At 41.1% G+C, this 22,147-nt stretch overlaps 1 protein-coding gene across 1 annotated transcript; it reads right to left on the bottom strand.

Moving 5' to 3' along the window:
- Positions 1-1,796: 1,796 nt before the first annotated feature.
- Positions 1,797-14,305, bottom strand: FAM3B (FAM3 metabolism regulating signaling molecule B). Its single transcript, XM_083855832.1, has 8 exons — positions 14,115-14,305; positions 9,030-9,167; positions 8,179-8,302; positions 7,428-7,474; positions 5,879-5,929; positions 5,045-5,132; positions 3,536-3,668; positions 1,797-1,910 (listed from the first exon to the last, which is right to left on the bottom strand). The coding sequence occupies exons 1-8, from the start codon at positions 14,131-14,133 to the stop codon at positions 1,821-1,823; spliced, it is 690 nt and encodes a 229-aa protein (XP_083711958.1). The 5' UTR covers positions 14,134-14,305; the 3' UTR covers positions 1,797-1,820.
- Between the last annotated feature and the right edge of the window lie 7,842 nt (positions 14,306-22,147).

Below are 22,147 nucleotides of genomic sequence, written 5' to 3'. Positions count from 1 at the left end.
CATCTCTGTAAAAGTGAAAACACCATGGAGTTAAAGACCATTTCGCAGGAATTTGTGCTGTGAAAGGTCCTCGGGGTGGTTTGATCTTTGATTCAGGTGACAGAGGCGCAGCTTTTACTGTTGTAAAGACTGGAACACCTGCACAGAGTGTGAAGAACAAAGCAAATGTAAAGCATGAGAATGATGCGCTTCGTGGTAACTGCTAAACAGAAATTTGAAGTGAAATTTAATTGTAATTGATGTGAGATTAATTGTGGCCTGGAGCAGCAGGCAGTGACTGTCAGACTGCACAGAGCTTGAGGGCTGCCTCAGAGCTTGGCACTCTTGAGGACTGCCAGTGATTAGCACTGTAATTATGTTATTTTTATAATTCAGGCATGTAGCAAAGGCTGATTGCTATGCAAAGGAATAAATGTCCTGCCAGTAACACAAGCGCTACCCGAAAAAAAATTATTATTATTAAGAAGAATGACTTAATGTGGAAAAACATTGAAGCAGCTATTGAAGTGCTCAGTTTGTATCCACCTCAGCAGCAGCAAGGTGCTAAGGAGCAACCACTGATTCTGCCAAAGTCAAATTGAGTCAGAATAATTTAAGTGGTTTCTTGGCAGTGTCCCTGGGCTATGGAGCAGTTTGCAAACCACTAGCAGGAAACTTTAGGGACTGGTGAGAGACACAACACCAGAAAGCTGCTGGGAACACAGCAGTGACTACAAGTGGCAGCCACAGTTGGAGATTTGAAGATTTCAAGCCTTAATTTGAAGTTTCAAAGGGGGCTTAAAGCAAGAACCACAGAACTAATGCTTTAATGTTGAGAAAAAAATGTAAGGAAAGATTAAACCAGGTGGGCTCAGTCTAGGGAGGAGAGAGTAGGTGAGGACAATCACCAGACACATAATGTAATGGTATAAAAAGAATAGTGATGAGTTATTCTCCATGTGATTGGTTTGGTCCTTTTGGGTTAATTCCATATGTTTGGGGAATAATTAGAATAACAGTGGAATGCTGCAGGAAGCAACTTCAGTTATGGAATCAGCCATATGGGAGACTTCTGAACCACAGAGGGGACAAACATCACTTAAGACCAGTCCAGACACTCGCTGTGCTTCAGAAAAAGGGAAACTGAATAAACATTTCTACAGCTTTCTTTCAAATTATGTGCTTGATTCTATAGTTAACATGAACAACACTTACACTTGCATGAAGTCACTACATTTTAAATAAGCTGAACTTACAGGAAGAAAAAATAATTAAATGATGTAGATTTGCAGCTTAAATTTGACAAAATAATTCAAGTAACTGGATCTTTACAAGTAAGCACTGCTATTCTGTGTTGTCAACATCACTAAAATCAGCTCAGCAAATGTATCAGCTCTTGCCATACTTTCTCTGAACAGAAGAAATGTCATCAAAGTAATTTGCTGTGATTTTATATTACAATTCAGACTAAGTTCTGTTTGTGTATTAGTATTTAAAGGGAACCAAAAGAAAAGACATACTAAAAAGAAACAAGTAAAACCAAACCCCTAAACGTATTAATGCAATTCACTTTCAAAAATCCTGGCATTTTATGACTGACTTCCTGAACATTGCAATTCCAAACCAGACTATTTTATTTCCAGCTCTTATCAAAATACCTATTTGTTTTCAGATTAGAGTAAAACCACAAAGAGGTTTAAATCACAGAGATAGTTTAAAAACTATGCATTTGACCTGCTTTACAATTGGTGTTCAGATGCTTATTGAGTTCTGGAGGCAATTGAATAGAGTCATAGATACAAAAATATAGAATAGTCTTTATTAATGAGGTATGCATTTGTTCACATCAGGTTTCTTGGGATACAGCCTTCTATTTGGATTTCAGCTGGCCAGCCTTTGTATCTGTTCTTCGTCTGGTCAGAGTGGTTTATCTGTAAAAGTAAAACAAACAAATAAATAAAAAAAATCAGTAATTCATTTTTTTTATTTACATGCCACTTTGTCAAACTTTATACATGAAGAGAGGGTAATGAAGGAGGGCTGGGAAGATGAGGAGAATGTTGCACATCTTGCTTAACATAATGGGTGAAGATTCTGCCAGTTTCTCTCTTACACAGAGTGCTTTATTTATTTCACAGATGGCTCTCATGATACACACTAAATTAAATAACTTTGTCCAGCAGAAGCCCTGAAATGTGAAGAACATTGCAAAAATATTCTGCACCAGCACAAGCTGGGGGTGACCTGCTGTGGAAAAGCTCTGTGGAGAAGGAGCTGGAGGTCCTGGTGGACCATGAGTTGTCTCTGACCAGCAGAGACCAAAGAGGACCAGAGAGAGAATTCCCAGCAGGTCAGGGGTGATCCTGCCCCTGCGCCCAGCCCTGGAGGCACCTCTGGGTGCTGTGTCCAGCCCAGGCTCCTCAGCACAGCAGGGACAGGAGCTCCTGGAGCTGAGGAAGGGCCTGGAGCATCTCCGTGCCCAGGAAAGGCTGAGGGAGCTGGGGCTGCTCAGCCTGGAGAGGAGCCCCAGGGAGAGGGGCCTCAATGTCCCTGGGTGTCCCCATGTCTGTCCCTGGGTGTCCTTGGGTGTCCCTGTGTGTCCCTGTGTGTCCCCATGTGTGTCCCTGTGTCAGGGAGGGCAGAGCAGCCCCAGGCTCTGCTCCAGGCCCAGCAATGGTCCCAGAGCCACGGGCAGGGACTGAGCCCAGCAATTCCCCTGCACAGGAGGCACAACTTGTGCCCTGGGCAGTGCCCAGCCCTGAGCAGAGCCCAGAGAGGCTGGGGAATCTCTCCCTGGGGATATTCCAGAGTTGTCTGGACACAGCCCTGTGCCCTGTGCTCTGGGATGGCCCTGCTGGAGCAGGGAGGTGACACCAGAAGAGCCACCATGGTCTCTGCCAGCCTGACCCATCCTGTGATCTGGTGATATTGTGGGAAAAGAGCCCCACTGTGGAAGTCTGACATGGCTCTGGAGGGAATCAGCATCGTCAAGGGGTCTGAACTCTGTGTCAGGTTTGCTCATTTCTGTCTGGCTCAGCCACACAGATGAGCACAACTGGCCTTACAGATGTCGCTGTAGGGCACAAAAGAAAGCCTCCAAATATTTCAGAAGGCAAAGAGCATAGAAAAAGAAGGCTTTATTTTCTAGTTCTTACTACTTTTTTAAGGTGTTCTGATACAGACTTAACATGATTGGTGAATAGGAATGACACCTTTCTAATCCCACTGGTTAAACCAGAGAAACGGCAAAACACCACCTGGAGAAAGATTGTTTTGAGAAAGGATAGTTGTTTGCCGAGATTGTTTTGGGAAGAAACTTTCTTGAGAAATTTTTCCTTGGGACAAAGTTAGCAGCTGCCAGCAGGCTAAAATCTCTCAGACTCAGAAATATCAGGCCCACATCCAGAAACTGAACACAGCAAGGGCACAGATGCAAACAGAAATCTCTGTGACAAACAGTACCTTTAGTCCTCCTGCAACCTGTGGGCAAGTTATTCCCAAAGTTCTGGGTTTTCATATACAGGCAAATATAAAGTGAAAATAAAACAAATCTGACCTTTTCTCTTTGGATGTTATTTGGCAGCTGGAAGCCTTTGGCAGCTATAAAAACCCAACTTGATCTGAACTGTATATTCTTGATTTCTTTACTTCCCAGTTCTTCTACTAATTTTTTGGCGTCATTTTTCAACCTAGGAAAATAGAGTGAAAAAATCACTCTTAAATTTCAGGATGTAAAAAATGATGAAAAAGATCACGGCTGATCCGTGCTTTACATTCAGCATTAAACCTGGAGAAGCAAAAATGAGATTTAAATAGTCCTGAGAGCTGTGGTAGTAGCATGACATTGAATTCACAGAGAGAATTGAATTTATAATTATTTTTTCCTTCTCAGTAGGTTCCTGATGTTAATACAACCTGTTTGTAACAGCATAGCAGAAAGAAAAATGTATCTCAAATATTGTCTGGTGCTTCAGTCCTTCCTAAATAAGGACAAGGGTGTTAAAGTATTTTCTTTGGATGATTACCATGTTATGGATTAAGTCTTTTCCTGGTTAATTACCATATCATGAACTCAGCTAAAAACTGATTCAAAAAATTGATTCAACTGATTCAAACTGATTCAAAGATTCAAAAGCACCTGAAACATCAGATTATGATGTTAGAAGGAATGCAAACTAGAGACATCAAAATTGGAGGTAAATAACATTTCAGAGTAAAGAAGGTTGTGAACTAGAGGCAACAGAAGTGCCCTTTGGGGTGCTTTTAAACAATATCATATCTACCCATCCTAGGGAGCACCAACACTCAGATATGTGCAATCATGGAAAAGACATGGAATTAAAACTTCTAGGCAACAATTAAGAGAAGAGGTCTGAGTGTAGAATGGATTTTACCATTCCTTTACACAAATTCGGAACAGTAATTTCCCAGCTTTTCACTACTCTGCACAGGTGCATCCATGAATGGCAGGGAGAAGGAACTCTGCAGACCTGAGATATTCTAGAAACACGTGGTTTTATTGCAAGGGTTGTGGGTAAAAAGGGCTTTGCCTTCAGCCACCAGCCTGGGCTGGAGGGAAGCCCCAAAGAGAGAGGGAGAGAGAGAGAGTGTGAGGTAAGGGAGGTAAAAGAGCTAAGAGGGGTAAGAGAGGTAAGAGAGAGAGCAAGGACCTTATTACAATACATTATATCTCCTTTTGTGGTGAATATTCTAATATACAGTGACCAACCAACGCGAGATACAAAACCTACAAACTTTGCATGCAGCCTATGAGAACTACTATATTACCATATCATCCTATATTCTAAACTCTAAAGACTACTTTTCTTATCTACCTTTTTCCTGATGCCTTGGCAGAGTGGAGAGGGGCTACATTCTTGGGTCCTTTTGTTTTCTGTCCTTCAACCCATCTCCAGCTCATCACCATCTTCCTGCCTGCCATGATCACATCTCAAAGCTGCCCTTCATTTCTGTTTCACTCACAGGTTTTACATCTCCAGTATTTCTTACTAGGCAACCATATCCACAAGCCCTTCCTGTCCCATCTTTCCCAACAACCTCCCACCTGGTGCTCCCGTCATCCTGCGTGGCCATCAGAACGAGGGTCCCTTGTGGTGCATTCCTGATGAAATCCATCATCTGCTTTGAGTGGTCTGTGGAGTCAATCACACAGCTGGTTATTCATGGCACACACATCACATTCCTGCTCTTGCACCCACTTGTCATGAGCATTTTTAAGGGTGAGGGAATCACCTCCCAGTGCCTCGGAGCATTCTGGTTCTCCTCACTAACAGGTGAGGAAACTTACCATTCAAAGTTCAGAAAAAGTGTTAAAAGCTCTTCTTAAAGTTGATCAACCTTCCAGCTATGTGGAAGGATGTTAAGAGACAGATTAGCAAATTTCCTATTGTGATTTTATAACTACGATGATTTTATAACTAAAATAGAACAAGGTAGGTCAGGAAAAGGAATTTTGCTGAGTGAAGTTATCTGGATGGCATATCTGGTAATATGCCATTCCTACCAGACTGAAATAATGGAGATCCAAAAAAAAAAAAAAAAAAAGACAAAAAAAAGTGACAAGAACAAGGTAATTAAAAAAAAAAAAAAAAAAAAAGAAAATAAAGAAAAAGGAAAAGGAAAAGAAAAAGAAAAAAGAAAAGAAAAGAAAAAGAAAAGATAATCAGCTGTTTCAACCAACAGGGGAAATTCAGCTTTTCAGGCAAAATTTGTCATCATATCTGGCCAGAACATATTTTACAAAGACAGCAGGTGTTTGTTTCTAGCTGTCCCTGTGGAGAATACAAAGTCAAACAGGAAAGAGGAGGATAATTTTGTGAATCTGTCTTTTTTTAATGCTGAAAGACTAACAAAAGCTCTGTTGAACTCTTTTCCTTACCTTCTGACCACATTTCAAAAAATTTTGCCGAAATGAATTCTCCTGTTTTATCTGTAATTAAAAAAAAAAAGGTCTAAATATGAGTCAATATTATTTTATTCAATAGGCAAACAAAACATTTTCAGCTAAAGCTAGGAATCCCTAATTTTGTGTATTATTTGGCTTCTTTTGTTTCAGTTCTTAATTTGGAAGAAATATGAAATAAGTTGAAGATTTGGAGAGAATATTTTGTTTCGTGTAGTCTCCGAATCATCAAATGTGACTAAAATTTTTTTTATTACTTCTTATTTTAAAGACAAAAATTTTTTTTTTGGTGTGTGCTTCCATATTTTTATATCTATATATACTATACTAGGTCACAGTCATACATAGGAAAATTAGTTAAGCCTAAGACTATTTGAATGAGCTTAATCCTTTTCTGTGCAGGGTTTGAGATGTTCAACCTTTAATAATAAAGGCACTTATTGAGAACAGTCATTATATTGCATAATCTAAATAATGGACATGTTAAAAAAATACGTTTTGCTACAGAGTGGTGCAGGATAATGGGCAGATTTACCTGCTCCTCTTTGCCACCACCTTGCTTGTGCATTCAAGATGAGGATTTCTCCTCTTACTCTCATTTTTAACTCACTTTTATATTTTATATCCAGTAAAGATTTTGTGTTTGTTGGGGAAAAAAAATGCAGTGGTTAACTGGGGAAAAATTTGGAACAGATTCTTTTCAGTGGTTAATTTAACCTTCAGGAAAGTCATACAAGTTTAGACAAAGTCAAGATCTTGCTTAGCAATAGTGAGACAAAAAAAAATAAAAAATTCTAGCAGAAGTGTTTTGTGATCAAAGCCAGCTTGACAGTGCCTGTGAACTCCCTTTTTCCACCCTCCCTCACAAGATTTAGGCATTCCTTTTTCCCTGGACCCGATATTGAATACAGTGCACTTCATCACCATTACCATTCATCTAAATCAAAATTTAGGATTTAGTTGCCTCCAAACCTAGAATAAAGCACACTTCCTGCTTCCAGTGGCTTTCACTATAAGAAAATGGCAGTTTAATATGAAATAAAATTTGAGCTTGTCTTTCTGTACCCTGAACAAGCCTGGAAAAGGGATTTGTACCACGGCTACACCTTGAGGCAGAACTGCAGCTCTCAGTTCCTGCTCCCCCCTTATCAGTGGAGCAGCAGATATATTTTATCAAGGACTGAAGCTGCAAGTTGAGTCCTACTGCTGGAGATCACAGATATTCTTGCTGTGCCACAAGTCTTTTGTCTAATGAAATACACTTACACCATATCTATGTGCACATTTTTCTATTCTGCTCTCCTATATTGATTCTGTTTCTTTTGTTTACCCAGAAGACTGTTTTTATCACACAGATTTGTTTTTCTTACATTGACGTGAATCAAGTTTGCAATATTTCCCTTTCCCTTCCATACTAGCTGGTAAAAAAACCCACAAAACAAAATATGCAAGCCCCCCAAGAACACTGGTAATTTAATGCAGCACAAAAATATGTGTCTCTCTAATATTATTTTCTCTTACTTACAATTCACAATGACAATGTTTATACCACTTCCATATACGCTTAGAAACCTGGAATTGAAATAAATACAATATCAGTAAAATTCATCTGTCCAGCAGCTTTGCTGCAAAGTTATGTCTACCAGTGCTAAGTAATTTTCTGATATTTATGTTTTCTTCAGTTATTTAATTCAAAACTCTATTGTAAACCAGAGCTTAAAATCTTGCACAGTGTATCAGTTTCCTTCAACAATGGCTCTTTCAAAATGAACCAGATCAAGAAAATATTTTGTAACAGTGCAGCCAGAAAGATAAAGGAGAAAAAAAAAAAAAAACCAAAAAACACAAAGCAAACAAGATAAAGTGGTTTTATGGCTGTACTCTCTGTGGATTATGTCTCCAGGAAAGGTCACTGCAAGGTTTTGAAGTTATTTCACCTGTCCAGTTTGAAAAGCCACGAAAGAACCTGACTTTCAGAAGGTGCTGAGCAGTCAACATTCTGTAAATTGGCTATCCTGCATCATGAAAATTAAAAATCCTACTGAAAACTAACAGTCATCTGCAGCTTGTGTAGAAGAACAAATAAAATCACTGGGGATTATATTAAAAAAAAAAAAAAAAAAAAAAAAAAAAAGACAGAAGAAGAGTTAGTGTCAGATAAATTCTTGAGTTTTCCACCTGGTAGGAACTCAGTTGCTGCTGAATCAAACCCAAACACCTTTGGCTCACAGTATAAAGCACTTGCTAAGGTGTAAAGTTAAGAGTACTTTACTCACTGCTCATCCTCAAAGCAAATTTTAGCTCTCCTCTCTTTGCCACCACCGCTGAGGATGCGATAGGCGAAGTTCCCCGGCGGGCAGGGGGACCAGTGGTCACACTTCTGCCTTTTGGGGGCTGGGGCTGCAACAGCAAAGATGGAAGAACATTTTATTGGATGCTGCATGAACAATTATTTCTACACAGGATGAATCCTCTAAAATCAATGTGCTGAACTCAAACATCTGAACACAGAATCTCTGGGGTCGTGGCGACTTCATCACAGGTTTGTTTGGGCTGGAAGTTCTCACTGATTTCCAAAGAGGTATAATTAAAAATAATTAATTATTATCTGCTCTTCCACATGAAGGGCTACACTGATGAAGGTTTCCTACAGCTTGAAGTGAATAGTTATTGTTCTTATTTTTGCACAATAATTTAGTCATAGAATGACAAAAATATACATATTAAAGCACCTGGTCAGAATAGAGCTAAAGAATAATGAGAATTTACTCACAAAGTTTAGTTAGTGGTTCAACTATTATAAATATAAAATACATGTGAGAGAAGCAAAGCTGCAGCTTTGCACTTTTAGGCCAGCAAACAAATAAGGTGTTCTTACATCAGTGTTCAATTAATTACTTTGTACACGTGCAAAAATAGGCTGACATCATGTTTCTTCAAAAACAGTGTCTAAGAAAAGCTTTAGCTTTGCTTTAATTAACTTTACAGTCAACTTCATTCTTATAATAGCACACAGCAAATAATTTCTTAGCTAACAAGCCATTTGTCATTTGGCACACAAATACACAATATCAGATACAGTATAAGAAAAAAAAAAAAAAAAAAGGAAATAAATAGAATTACACACCCCTCAACACTGGTTTCTTCCCGATCTGTTGAAGTGCAGCAATAGATACTGTGCTTTGGGGTACATGAGCAGCAACAAAGTATCCCAAATACCAAGCAGCCAGGGATAGCAACAGGAATGCAAATAATCTCACAATAGCTGTGAAGAGGAAAATAAAAAGGAAAAAAAAAAACAATCAACCCACAAAGACATAAAAATGTTTTCATAGCAACACAAAAAAATCTTGTCATTTTTTTCTGGCATCGCTACCCAAGCTGGCTGTTTTTTGTCTGATTCACTGTGCTAACCACAGCCTTCAGAGATGTGGCAATAGAGTATTTGTTGCTTTTCTATCTAGGGCAACTCCTTTTGTTTCTAAAACTTGATCTTCAAATAGAAAATTCCCCCCGACACTCCCTTCAATCCACACCCATAATACCTTGAAGAAACACCAAGTTTCACTCAACCCTAGTAGGATTTTGACTCTGAAAAGTAAGTACCGGGTGCTCCAGAGGTGTTTTGGAGTTACTATTGATTTTTTGAGACATGCAAAACACTCCAGGAATCGCTGACCAAACAGGGAATTCTCTGCACCCACCTGTTCAATGTGCTGGGTTAAAACAGCAGAAGGCCCCAACAATCCCTTTCACACAATGAGCTCTGACTGCATTCAAAGAATCACAAATTAATGAAAGGACCCTCAAAGTTAATCTATTTGACCTCCAGGGAAATCTTCAACTGTATCAGGTTGCTCAGAGCTTTGTCCAACCTGACCTTATTTCCAGGGATGGAGCAGCCACCTCCTCCCTGGATAACCTGTGCCAGTGTTTTACCAGCCTTGGTGTGAAAAGCTTCCTCCTCATATGGAATATCTGCTTTTCCTCAACACCAGAAGTGCTAACAGGCTGTCCTGATGAAACACACCGCCTAATTTATGATGCTAAATGAGGAACTATCTCCCTGCACTAGTGGAACAGGCTGTTTTAGAGGCATGACTCACTTCCTGATGGGCAAAGAACCATCCTTGAAAACATGGGCCTGTTAAAGTGGAAAACAAGAAAATTGTTCACTTGATAGTCCTGAAAACTGAGTTGAACGGTATCAATGTCCAAAAATGTGCAGTATGTTTACTTTGCCAACCACCTAGAAAATATCTTTTATTGTCTGGTCTGAATCTTCCTTATAACAGTTTACAGTCATAAGATATTTCTTTCCTTTCCTTCTTGGAACTGCCTTTTATAAACATTAAGATTTCTGCCCTTCCCTTTCTCTAGAATAAGGCCAAATTTTTCACTTGTCGTCATCAAGTCCTGTTTTGCAAGTTCTGTCACTCCTGTGAATTCTGCCCAATTGGTCTGCATCCAAATTCTGAAAAATTCTCTAAAATGAACACACTGGTCCAACACAGGCATTCCTGAGCCTTTACTTCTGCTTATTTGTGCCAGAAGGAACTTTGATTTTTTTTTCCCATAAAAGCTGCCTTTATTGGCTCAAGTTCTGTTGATAATCCACAAAAGATTAGATTTTTCCTCTCTAGCTACTCCCTATTTGTGTTTGTCCACATGGTTACTCCTGCATTCTCCCACCTTTAAAAATAAAAAAGCCCAATGAAACATTGCAGAAACATCTGAGTGACTGCAGGGAAAATATTGTGAGAAACTTGCTGTGTTTTCATCAAAGGATTGAGAAAGTAATATAATGGATCTTCAGATATTATAAATTTCTTTAAGTATTACCCATGAGAAATCTCAGAAATCTCTCACTCCATCATGAGTAGTGGTGCAAACCCACACTAAAATAATACTGAAATTACTCTGGCACTTCATTTGTGCAGTGATGTGAGCACAAACACTGACAAAGTCCACAAATCAAGAAGTTGCTGCAACCAAGAAAAATGACACCAATCTTCATTTTTCTTAAATATTAAAAAAATTACCAGATTTATAGGCAAAATATATTTAATTTGTAAAAGAAGCCAAGTCACAAGCTTCAAAGACAAAACCCAGGAAGAATGAAGTGAAAATGACAATTTTACAGAGAGCTCTCAATGACTATTTTTGGGGAGGGGATGGGGTGTTGTGGATTGCAAAGATCTATGAGAGCACCAGTCAGGTTTTGTTTTGCTCACTCCACAGTTGGCTTGGCAGGTTTGCCTTTACAATGTATTTGCAATATTTTTCATCACTATTATGGAGCAACTCTGCTGCAAAATAGACTCAACAATGCAGCATTTTACTTAAATAGAAGAGAAAGTACAAATGTCTGACTGCCTGACCAACCTGATCTCCTTTTATGACCAGGTGACCCCCCTGGGGGGTGTGGGGAAGGCTGTGGTTGTGAGTCCCTGGACTTCAGCAAAGCCTTTGACACCACCTCCCACAGCATCTCCTGGAAAAGCTGCAGCCCTGGGCCTGGACAGGAGCATCTTCCCTGGGTTAAGAATTGTCTGCGTGGCCAAGCCCAGAGGGTGGTGGGGAATGGTGCCATGTTGGAATCCTGGGCACTGAGAATTTCAGACTTTCTGTGCTGACAGACATTGACCCCCAAGAAAACACTGCATTTGACCTGAGGCCATGGGAAAGGCTTCCAAAATTGAGTGACAGCACTGGGATTGTGGGTGTGGAGTTCAACAGAAGTGTGTGACATCACATGGAGGAAAACTTAGACTTTAAGTTTTTTGAATATAGTAATATATATAAAGCAAGATGGAGGTTTTAGGGCGTAGGCTGAGTCCTTCTTTTTCATCTTCTTCTTTATGGGTCTTTGTATTGGGTCTTTGTAATTGGGTAGAAAAGTCCACGTTGTGGGCCACGGGTGTTTGGTTATTGGGTTAAAAGTAAAAATAATTTAGGTGTCATTTCCTAACTGGACAGTTTATCCTTAAAAGGCCTTGTAGAGAGACAGATATGACTCCATTTTTAGTTTGTCAGTTAGAAGTGCTGTAGAACTCATGGTTTGTGAGACTGTAACATAGATAAGAATCAACAAACATCTGAGTCTGAACAAGAAATACCGTCTGGTCCATTTAATCCCAACCCTGGCAAAAGAAGATAAAATGTAACAATGCCACACCCAGCTGGTGTTCAGTCATGAGTGGTGACCTCAGGATCAATTTTGGGGCCAGTGTCTTTATCGATGATCTGGGTGAGGGGATCGAGGGCACCCTCAGGCAGTTTGCAGACAACATGAACTTGGGTGGGAGTGTGGGTCTGCTGGAGGGCAGGAAGGCTCTGCAGGGGGATCTGGGCAGGCTGGGTTGATGGACTGAGGCTTGGAACAGGACTTGTGTGGCCACAAGAGCAGGACCCACCTGTACCGGGCATTGGTGAGGCCACACCTCAAATCCTGTGTCCAGTTTTGGGCTCCTCACTATAAGAAAGGCATTGAGGGGTTGGAGTGTGTCCAGAATGGAGCTGGGGAAGGGGCTGGAGCCCCAGGAGCGGCTCAGGGAGCTGGGAAGGGGCTGAGCCTGGAGAAAAGGAGGCTCAGGGGGGACCTTGTGGCTCTGCACAAGTCCCTGCCAGGAGGGGACAGCCGGGGGGGTCGGGCTCTGCTCCCAGGGAACAGGGACAGGAGGAGAGGGAACGGCCTCAGGCTGGGCCAGGGGAGGCTCAGCTTGGCCAGCAGCAGGAATTTCCCCATGGAAAGGGTGCTCAGGCCTCGGAAGTGCCCAGGGAGGTTTGGAGTGCCCATCCCTGGAGGAGTTCAAGAAACAACTGAATGTGGCACTCGGTGCTACTCTCCAGTTCACAGGGTGGTGATCAATCAAAGGTTGGATTCGATGATCTTGGAGGTTTTTCCCAACCTAAATAGCTCTGTGATTCCGTAAGATATTCTGTATTTTACTTAGAACACAAGCTTCTTAAATGTTTTCTGAAATATGCATTTTAAGGCTCAAGGAATACCTTTACCAACTCTCCTGGCACAGTTTGTGCTTGGTTCTCAAGCCTCACAGAATATTTTCACTGTCAACCAACTTTCAGTTTTGCTTTCTGGGACTCAGGTGGCACCAAGAGACCTCACTGCTGGGTCCAGCTGGCTCTCTTAGGTTTACTGAGGTTATTTATCCTGCACTCACACATTCACTTTTGGGGTTTCTCCACAGACACGTGCAAACCTCTCCACAACACCAAAGCCATAAAATCAGAGTTAAGATAGCCAAGAGAGCAATAAAGAGTAATAAAGCACAAAGTCCAGCCCTACATACAGGAAAGTCAGACTCTGCTTTTGTTGATACTGATGGCTGTGGTTGCTCAGCACCAGGAGCAGTGTGGGGACAGGGAGCTGCAGAGGCCTTGCTGTGCCTCCCTCACTCCATTTCTGCCACAGAGGAGCTCCCTGAGAGTTCCAGCAATGTCACTGTCATGAGGCACAGACACAGCAATACTCCCAGTGCCAGGCAGGGAAGGTGGCAGAGAAAAGCCAGGAGGAAGGACAGTCAGCATGGAAGGGTGGCAGGATGTATAAACAGCAGAGCATAAGGGGAAAGATGACAGAATCACAGAATATCCCGAGTTTAAAGGGACCCACAAGGATCATGCAATTGTCCAAGGATCATCCAATTCCTGGCCCAGCACAGGATACCCCAACAATCCCACCCTGTGCCTGAGGGCATTGTCCAAATCCTTCTTGAGCTCTGTCAGGTTTAGTGTTTCCACTTCCCTGGGGAGCTGTTCCAGTGCCCAAACACCCCCTGAGTGAAAACCCTTCCCCTGATATCCAACCTCAACCTCCCCTGGGAGAGTTTCCTGCCATTCCCTCGGCTCCTGTGTCAGCAGTCCCACCTTTCAGCAGCTCCCAATTTCCCTGGTCCCTCGGCAGGAACTAAATCACTAAATGTGAGCCCAGTATCGGATCATTCCGTGTTTAGCTGGTTCCAAACCCCCTCACAGCCACACCTCGGTAATACACACACACACCCGCACGGTGCTGGCCTTGAACAGAGGGGAAAAAAGGAAAAATACCCAAAGAATCTATTTAAGACTGGAGCATGAATTATTCCAGACTAAGAGCTGGTGTTGAGCCGTCATTATTCCTCTCATCCCTTCCCCTTGGCGAGAGGGGTCTCATCCCGCCCGGAGCGGCTCCGGGGCGCATCTTACTCACAGCGCTGGCTCAGCTTCATTATTCCTCCTCCTCCTTCTCCTCCTGGTCCCTCTCCCGGCCTCCCCCTGCCAGCACCGGGAAGGCAGCGGGAAGGGGAGCGGCCGCCTGTCAGCGCCGCACCGCCCCGGTTAAAGTTAAATAACTTTAAACTGTTCTTCTGTTCTCCGCAGAGAGCGCCGGGCTGCCGGCGGGACGGGAGGAGGGCTCAGACACCAATCCTCAGCCCCTTCGGAAAGCTGGACTTTCCTTTCCTTTCCTTTCCTTTCCTTTCCTTTCCTTTCCTTTCCTTTCCTTTCCTTTCCTTTCCTTTCCTTTCCTTTCCTTTCCTTTCCTTTCCTTTCCTTTCCTTTCCTTTCCTTTCCTTTCCTTTCCTTTCCTTTCCTTTCCTTTCCTTTCCTTTCCTTTCCTTTCCTTTCCTTTCCTTTCCTTTCCTTTCCTTTCCTTTCCTTTCCTTTCCTTTCCTTTCCTTTCCTTTCCTTTCCTTTCCTTTCCTTTCCTTTCCTTTCCTTTCCTTTCCTTTCCTTTCCTTTCCTTTCCTTTCCTTTCCTTTCCTTCCTTTCCCTCTTTCCCTCTTTCCCTCTTTCCCTCTTTCCCTCTTTCCCTCTTTCCCTCTTTCCCTCTTTCCCTCTTTCCCTCTTTCCCTCTTTCCCTCTTTCCCTCTTTCCCTCTTTCCCTCTTTCCCTCTTTCCCTCTTTCCCTCTTTCCCTCTTTCCCTCTTTCCCTCTTTCCCTCTTTCCCTCTTTCCCTCTTTCCCTCTTTCCCTCTTTCCCTCTTTCCCTCTTTCCCTCTTTCCCTCTTTCCCTCTTTCCCTCTTTCCCTCTTTCCCTCTTTCCCTCTTTCCCTCTTTCCCTCTTTCCCTCTTTCCCTCTTTCCCTCTTTCCCTCTTTCCCTCTTTCCCTCTTTCCCTCTTTCCCTCTTTCCCTCTTTCCCTCTTTCCCTCTTTCCCTCTTTCCCTCTTTCCCTCTTTCCCTCTTTCCCTCTTTCCCTCTTTCCCTCTTTCCCTCTTTCCCTCTTTCCCTCTTTCCCTCTTTCCCTCTTTCCCTCTTTCCCTCTTTCCCTCTTTCTTTCTCTCTCTCTTTTTCTCTCTCTTTCTCCCTCCCTTCCTTTTCTTTCTTTCTTTTCTTTCTTTCTTTTGGGTTGGAAGAGACCTTAAAGATCATCTGAGCAGGGAACATCCCAACTAAATCATGTTACTCATACTTTGGACACTTCCAGGGATGGGGCAGCACCCACAGTGAAGAGTTTCTTCCTGATATCCAATCTAAACCTATTCTCTTTGAGTTTGGACCCATTCTTCAGGTGAACCAGTGATTTTTGAGTTTGCCGAACCCAGCCCATTGGCTTTTTCCATTGGAGATCCATCCTTCTTTTTCCACCCCTTGTCACAGGACTGGGATGACACAATTTCCACCACAAGCTCCAGCCAGCCCTTGGTTCATCTCTTCTTGTGTTGTGCACCATCACCTGGAGGTTTCCTCCCTGCTGGGGTGCCTGGGTCACTAATTTTCATTTAGAAAATCACTCAAACTACACTTGTGATTCTGCAGTTGCCCATAAAACCTCTCAGATTTAGTTTCCACTGAGCTCTTCCATTCCTTCTGCCTCTAATGATGCACAGGAATTATGTTTAGCTGAGCAAACATATCAATAAAATCCTGCAGGAGGGCTCAGGTAGGAACTTCAGCCAGAGTGGGGCTTTTGCATTCCTCTCAGGACAATCCTGAAAGCTGTAAATGTTTCCAGTCCCTGGAGGGGAGGTGTTTCTTGTCCTTTTCTGCAAGTGGTTTATTATAATACCATGTAAATTGCAGATAAAACCTAAGGGAGTAATTGCTGCTGGTTATTTTCAAATCTACAGGAGCTTGCAAATGAAAAAGCAATGTCCCATAAAACCAGGGTGTGTGAATAATTAAAGAGGTAACAGGGGACGAATAAACTTAAGGAATGAGAAGCATTGGACAGAAAGGAAAAAGAGTTATGAGATGGCAAGAGGAAGTTAAGGACAAAATTAGTCTGGCATACTTTTTAAAAATATGCAATTATTTCTGCAGAAAGTGTTATCCTGCAAGCTGGCACATCAGAAAATGATGCCTCTGTTAATAAATTATTGAAACTGTTGGAAGATGCACTTCTAGCCCGTAAAGTAACAATAATCCAGCTCGAAACCCAAACCACTGTGTGGTAACTAAATGAAAATTTCCTCTATTTTCATTAAAGCAAGGAATATTAAGTAGGGCTTGGGATAATTTAATTTTGAAATAAATTTATTTTAGGAGTAGTGGTGGGTCACAGATTCCATAGGGAAAAATTTTAAGCCCTTAGGGACTTTGTCACCACCTCAATACAGTGAAAAAACCACTGGCCATCAGTGTCTATTGGGAAAAACGAAATTTTACCTGCTTTTACCCACAAGAGAAGTGTAGCAGGTTACTTTTCATTACTGCCTAAACTATGTGGAACTACACCCAGGGATTTGCTACAAATGCTCATTTGCTGGCCTGCTAAATCCCAGGGATCCAGTGGCTGAGGGGATTTTAAGTGCTTAACAAGGAGGAAACTCTAAAATGTTTTACTTCAGGTATCTCAGTTTTGTATCTGCAGAAAACCCAAGTGACACTTCCTTCTTTAGTGATGAATCCAAGGTGTGGGGAGCAGAACCCTTCTGAAGGATCATTTCTGATTTCATCCTGCAAATATTCTTTCTGTAACTCGAAAGCTTAGAGAAAAACTCACAGAATATTATTCTGCACTCTCAGTTCCTGTGAGGCTCTAACACCCTTTGGTGATCAGCAGGACAGGAAATCGACTCAGGAAACAAATGGCACTGAATTGGAGCAGGTGAATGCACCTACAGGGTCTTATTCTTGTCTTATCACCACAAAACCTGGTCAGCAGAGGAAGTTCATGGTCTAACACAGTTAAAACTGCACCAGCAAGTTCCTGCTTGCCCTTTGAACCGTGGCACCCACAGAGAGAGATTTTCTGCATCCACCTCACTTGACTAACAAATGAGCAAAAGTGTCATTCCAGCCCTCATAAAAATTCAATTTACATGTTTTCTGCTTGTCCACAAATGGCCAGCAGTGGATTTTCAATCCTGCCAGGATGAGTTCAAAGAATTTAATGATTTAAAACGGAGGCAGAGTTTGCAAGGCAGGGAGAGAACGTTGGAGTAAATCTTTGCGTGTAGAACTCACAAGAACTTAAAAAAAAAAAAAATAGAAAAATAGACCTCCTACATAAAATGTACAGCTGGTGTCTAATTTTACCTAAGACTTGGAGCAGACAAGAACATGCAGATGGACAACATAGAGAAATAGAGATGTAAATGTCTATTGTAATAAAATTAGTGTTGATTTTTGTTTGTTTGTTTGTTTTGTTTTGTTTTGTTTTCTTTGTTTTGGTTTTGGTTTTGGGTTTTGGGTTTTTTTCTGGTATACCTTGACTATCCTTATGAAACCCAGGAGCAAATACTGAAAACAAGATGAGAACTTTTAGATGCTTCTTTTTGTGGATATAAAGGGTAAAGCCATTTTCCCCAAGATATGCAACAATGGATCATTTAAGGGATGGATCATATTTAATGGATCATTTAAAGGGAAAAAGGAAGCATTGATGACTTTCAGCTGATAAGCTGGAAAACCTGTACAGCTTGTGAGTCTGGGGCATTGCTGGTCTGCTAAACAATACACAGGTGGGGTTCATTTTTGTGGTTTTCTTCTGCTTTGTTAATCCAGAGAAACATATGGAAAATATATTTAACTGCACTTCATCTAGATAGAAGATGGATATGTCAGCAGTCAAAAATAAATCAGCAGTTAAAAAAAAATCAGTATAAACCACCAGCCTAGAGAATGTTCAAGTTGTTCAATGATATAAAAAAAAAATTCATTCAATAAGAATACAGAAAGCTGAAAGTAATGTTAAATTTACAATTAAAAAGCACTCAAGGGAAAAGCAAATAGTATTCTTACTCATAGTACTTCAGAACAATTCTGGGTGCATGAAAAGAATGTATTTGAAGAATCACAATACATTGTCTATTCATAGAAAGCAGTCTCATCTGGCTAACAGCTATAAAAATCCAATACTCTAATATTTGTGTAGGCACTGGCAGCACAGATCCCTGTATTCTTTACAATAACTTGTATTCCTCAAGAAAGGCTATTGAATTCCCTGGGCAAACAAATGATGAGTCAAGGTATAGGCAAGTGGTACTTGTCAGCCTCTAGAAGGAAAAAAAAAAAAAAAAAAACCAACAAAAACCAAACCACAAGCCATTTATTTTTAAAGAGTTTGTTTTGGTGGAGAGAGGGGAGAACAGCAAATGTTTACTGTTTAAGTGGCCATGAGAATTACACATTGTACTGGAAAATTGCGCAGAGCACTTGCACCGCCAACCTTCACGTATTTTGTGCACACTTCACTGTCATTATCAAAAAAAAAGCCATAGTCTTCCAATAAATTCTTACTTTTGTGCTTCACACACAAACTTAAAAGGTGTTTTGTCTAAGCAGGTCAATTTTCATGGGCAAAGATGAGCAAGAGAAGTGTGAATAAACAATTTTAAGTCTGGAGCGTGCTCTGAAGACGATGGTAATTCCAAGAGAAATAAGAGAAGTTTAAGCTCGAGAAAAAGAATGAAAAGCTGTGAGCAGAGGTGTGTAATAATGGGATCATGGAATGGTTTGGAATGGACCTTAAAGATCATCCAGTTCCAGCCCCCAGCCATGGGCAGGGTCACCTTTCACTAGAACAGGTCACTGGGGGCTCCATCCAACATCTGAACACTTAAAGGGATGCAGCATCCACAACTTCTGTGGGACACCTGTGGCAGCATTGGAGAAGCTTCACTGAACATCAGGATGGAAATAAACAAAACCTGCCAGCTTTGAAGGAAAAAAAATTATTAAACAGTTGGTGCCACTCCATCTTACTTGGCTAATGCCCTAAATGTGCAACACACACAATAAATACACCGTGCTGCCTTTAAAATCTCAAAATAATGGACTTAATAATGGGTTTAAAATAATGGAGTTTTTAAAGAGGCGTTTAGGTGGAGGGAAGAGGGAGACGAGAAACGATCAGAAGACCTTAAGGTCTTTGAGGTCGGATATTGAGAAAAGAAAATGAAAGTAACTTTTAAGGGAATTTGGGAAAAAAAAAAGAAAACAAAACCCAGGAAGTGCTGAAAGGGCTCCAAGAGTTGGAAAACGCCCCTTGGGCTCCACCTGGCGAGGAAAGAGCGCGGAGCAGGGATTGAGGACAGGGACAGGGATTTGTGTCCCTTCCCCATCCTCATCCCGGGGCAGGAGCAGCTCTGAGAGTGACCCCAACCCAAACCATCAGCAGCTTCACCTTCTTGCTGCCTCCGCTCCATTCTGCCCCATAGACTGAAATGAAAACTGGACGCAGGAATAGCTGTTATTTGGGAATAAGCAGTGGGGACAAAAAAAAAAAAAAAAAAAAAAAACAAAAAAAAAAAAAAAAAAAAACCAAAAAAAAAAAACAAAAAAACCCAAAAAAACTATCTATCTATCTGTCTGTCTATCTATCTATATCTATATCTATATATCACCTTGGAGCTAAAGTTGGCTGTCTCCTCCTCTGCTTTCCCCCCAGGGCTGCAGCCAGGAGCTGGAACTGAGAGTCACAGGAGGAATTTGGACAGATATAATTGATCAGCTTTGAAGTTTGGATTTAAAAAGGCACGCAGGATAGGTTGAAAGAATTAATAGTTTATTTTGCGCAGCATAAAATCTGATTTTTTTACATAGTGTTTATCTGAAAGTGGCAAGACCTGAAAGTACAAAGTATCAATTTTTTGGAAAATTGAGTAATGAGGCTTGAGAGTGAGTGGGATAGAGATCCTAAAATAACCTGAAGATTGAATTAGAAAGACTATACCCCCTTTTTTTTCAAAGTTTTGATCCCATTTTCTTTTCAGTCAATGTTAAAAACAGTGTTTAATAAAAACAAAACAAAACAGCAGGTGAAGAAATGCCTCTGTAAATTTGAATAATTTCCTTACAGGTGAAATCCTTTCCACACTTCCTGAAGAACTATCAAATAACAGTTAATGTAGTGTTAAAAGCCTTAAAAGATCTCTGCATCTTATATATAAAATTTGCAATTAAAAAAGTGAACTGCCTGTTTCAGGTAAGTCTTAAACACTGACTTTGTGTAGTTTATGCACACACAGAGTATTGGCTACCAAAGCAATTTTCCCCAGCACATATTGCAGTAATCCACACCTTTGTGCTATGCAGAAATTGTTGGGTTTTTTTATTACCTCTTCAACATTCTCAACTCCCTTTTTTTTTAACCACAGAATTTCCAAAGGACAAGCATTCTGCAAACACAGCCTTTTAAACATTCAGCTCTATAACCCCTCTCTGAAAACACAGGAATAAAAATGCCCTTTGCAGGTTTGACTTGACTCTGTGAAAATTTCCCTCATCCACGAGGGATGGGATGTGAGGATTGTTACAAACAATGTCATTTATTCAAGTGTTTTGCCTAAATACACATTGCTCTAAAATCAGAGCAAACTCATTTGCTCAGTTAGAATTGTTTTGGGGACAAAAAATGTCATGGAAGGAGCTGTCACCTGCTTAAGGAACAGCTGATTTTTGTTTCTCCACTCCATCCCTGTATTTCCCAAGGGCAGAGAAAAAGGAGAATACACAGGAGAAGGGAATATTTCCAAGTGAGAAGTGAAAGAAGTCCAGGGAACACAGTCAAATACACAAAGGAGTTCTTGGCACACAGTAAAATTCAGGGACTATTGGCACAGGTAAAGTTCTGGCTCCAGTTCTTCTCCTCATGGCACTGCAAGTATTTTCACCCTACAGGTAATTTTTAAAGCATTAAGGATCTACTTTAAAACAGGTCTGTGAATGGTAAACAAGAAAAATGTATCTCTTGTTAGAATGCTGAAATTGGAAAATGGGGATCTTAATCTTTCAGCAACTATTTGGGGGGAGGGAATGAGAAGGAGTGAATGGCCTAGAAGACAAATCAGAAAAATCAGATTTACAACTGGTGAATTAGTAGGACAGCAACTATACTAAAATATATTTATTTAAAGTGGTTGTTATCAATTAAAAAAAAAAAAAAAAGGAAGAGAACACTTCTTGAGGGCTATTTCTTTTTAAATTCTAAAGATTACCTTTCATGTTTTACTTTTTGGCTAGCTCAAAGGAAATTCTGTGTGTGCCTTCACGGTCTAATCTGAGATTCCCAGTATTTCCAAGACTACCTGACCACAAAGATCCAGCCAAATATGAACCATTCTCACATTACTACTGCACAGTCACTGATGTCAGCATGTTTCATGATTTCCTGCCCTGCTGCTTACAAATGCCACTGCTGGGGTGAAAAGCAGCATTACATGGAGAGGGGAATATTCAGCAGCTGGACAATGACCCTACCTAAAGATGATCGTGCCCTGCCTGCACCTGGGAGTGGATAATTCCCACTAGCACCAAAAGGCACCTTGGAGTGCTGGTTTCCAAAATATTTAGGCAAGTTTTCCTTGCCAAAGGAAATGGGGACAGCTGGATGTTGCACCTACAGCTGCTGTCCCTCTGTGGCTTTTGTGGTTTTGGATCCCTCTCACCTAGGGTTTGGCTGGGGCCAAGTATTTCTGCTATCATCCCCAAAGAGCCATGAGCAGGATGCTGGATTACTCACAAGCCTGGATTAGCATCTAATTAAGCCTCAAAATCCAGCAAATCTAACTGGCTCAGAAGATTGCTCACATCCCATTACCAAACTGTCTTCACTTCTCTCAACAGCAGCAAGGACTTCAGCAGCCAGAAATGAACAATTTATCAATCAGAGAGTCAAGTTTGACAGGAACTAACGTCTCGGTAAAAAGTACAGCTTTTTCTGAAAAGGATAAATCTGTTATGCTCTTGCAATTTTTAATGAAGCTAAAGGCATCCTAATTATTTTTCTTTCTGTAATTCCCTTTAATTGCACCTCCATAGGTCACTGTAACCAACACCCTTCATTACAGTGCTCATATT

This window comes from Zosterops lateralis (genome assembly GCF_965231275.1).
Source record: "Zosterops lateralis genome assembly, chromosome: 2".
Classification (NCBI taxonomy): Eukaryota; Metazoa; Chordata; class Aves; order Passeriformes; family Zosteropidae; genus Zosterops; species Zosterops lateralis.
The sequence above is the reverse complement of the archived record's forward strand: the minus strand, read 5'-3'. Positions and strand labels throughout refer to the sequence as shown.

Bases quoted from the DNA above. Each gene is read 5' to 3' on its own strand.
- FAM3B (XM_083855832.1), bottom strand. The intron at 7,475-8,178 runs GTGAGTAAAGTA...TTTCAATTCCAG, and splicing joins ATTTGCTTTGAGGATGAGCA to GTTTCTAAGCGTATATGGAA. The intron at 3,669-5,044 runs GTGGGAGGTTGT...CTATTTTCCTAG, and splicing joins CAGGATGACGGGAGCACCAG to GTTGAAAAATGACGCCAAAA.